The following is a 1,255-nucleotide window of genomic DNA, read 5'->3' as shown; positions in this document are numbered from 1 at the left end:
GTGTCAGTTACAGTGTGAGCTGTCTTCTTCCTCTGCTTGTCTTTGTATATAGGTCAGTGTCTAACACTGTACCCGCAGCTACCACGAACTCTTCACATCCCCGTGTTTCTCTTACAGACATGTCATGTTGCCCAAGGACATAGCCAAGCTGGTCCCTAAAACCCATTTGATGTCTGAATCTGAATGGAGAAATCTTGGTGTTCAGCAGAGTCAGGGATGGGTCCATTATATGATCCATGAACCAGGTCAGTGCAACATAAGGAAGCTTCATTCTGGCTGAAGGAAGATTACAAACCAAAGCGATAGAGGGAGGAGGGCATCATTTACAGGATTGTTTCCTGCATTCACTGTGCAAAGGAAGTCGAGTGACAGAATGAGAACATCTAGGAAGGTCAGGGACAGCCGTACTGAAAACAAGACAAAACCCTGCAGTCTTTAATCAGCTGGTGGGCACTCTTTTCAAGACCACATGCACCCTGGCTATGGCCTCTGCAAATAGCTGGATGTGTCCCAAACAAGCACAGGCAGTTTTGTTTCTTGGTAAGACACCAGACACCCAGCTGCCAGGCAAAACTAACACAGGACACCCCAGGGCTATGCAAACAATAGAAAAAATTCTGTACATGGCAGAAAGGTCAGACTTCTGAGGCTGCTTCTAAGGCTGTCTGCTCTATCTTAATTTGGTTGTGGAGCTGATGTGGGTGTGGCGGGGCGGGGGACACAGTGGGATAACTGTAGACTGTGCTTGAATGGTGTCGCTGATTCTTTCAGAACCTCACATCTTACTGTTCCGGCGGCCACTACCCAAGAAGCCAAAGAAATGAAGCTGGCGAGCCACCTTTCAGCCGCGAGCTTTACACAGCTGCCCTTGCTTCCTACCGTCTCTGATGGCGTGATTATCTCGTTTTCTTATTTCTCACTTTGATATTTAAAGGATGTTCAATACACTGAAGTGCTGGGACCTGCTCTGCTTCTTGAGTTGAGCCACCAATGCCACAACCCTGTCAGATGAGTGACTTCAAAGCCCTAGAGCGCTCTATCCAGCGGGCCGTATTTGCCGTCTCTTGAAAGTGTGTGAAATCAGATCATGGCTATTACAGGGACCGTGTGAATTTGCTGTTGTGGTTTTTATTATTGGGTGCTGTATTTATGGTGACTTATTGGCTTATATTTCAGTGTCTTGGAAACTCTTCATTTTATCTGACAAATCTCTTCCATGTTACAAGCCTCTATTAAAGGAAGTTTTTATAATTTA

The 1,255-nt window shown here is 46.0% G+C and overlaps 1 protein-coding gene across 1 annotated transcript in view; it reads left to right on the top strand.

The window, feature by feature from the left end:
* Cks1b (CDC28 protein kinase regulatory subunit 1B) overlaps positions 1 to 1,255 on the top strand; it is a 4,408-nt gene extending 3,153 nt beyond the window's left edge. The window contains exons 2-3 of the mRNA XM_050166477.1: positions 118 to 245; positions 772 to 1,255. Coding sequence (XP_050022434.1) covers positions 118 to 245; positions 772 to 824 — 181 coding nt within the window. The 3' untranslated portion in view covers positions 825 to 1,255. The remainder of the gene's footprint in view (positions 1 to 117; positions 246 to 771) is intronic.

The sequence above is a fragment of the Alexandromys fortis genome, unplaced genomic scaffold, assembly GCF_014885135.2.
Source record: "Alexandromys fortis isolate MF-2015 unplaced genomic scaffold, M_Fortis_MF-2015_v1.1 scaffold_152, whole genome shotgun sequence".
NCBI lineage: Eukaryota > Metazoa > Chordata > Mammalia > Rodentia > Cricetidae > Alexandromys > Alexandromys fortis.
Note: the sequence above shows the minus strand (reverse complement) of the source record. Positions and strands in the feature narration are given on the sequence as shown.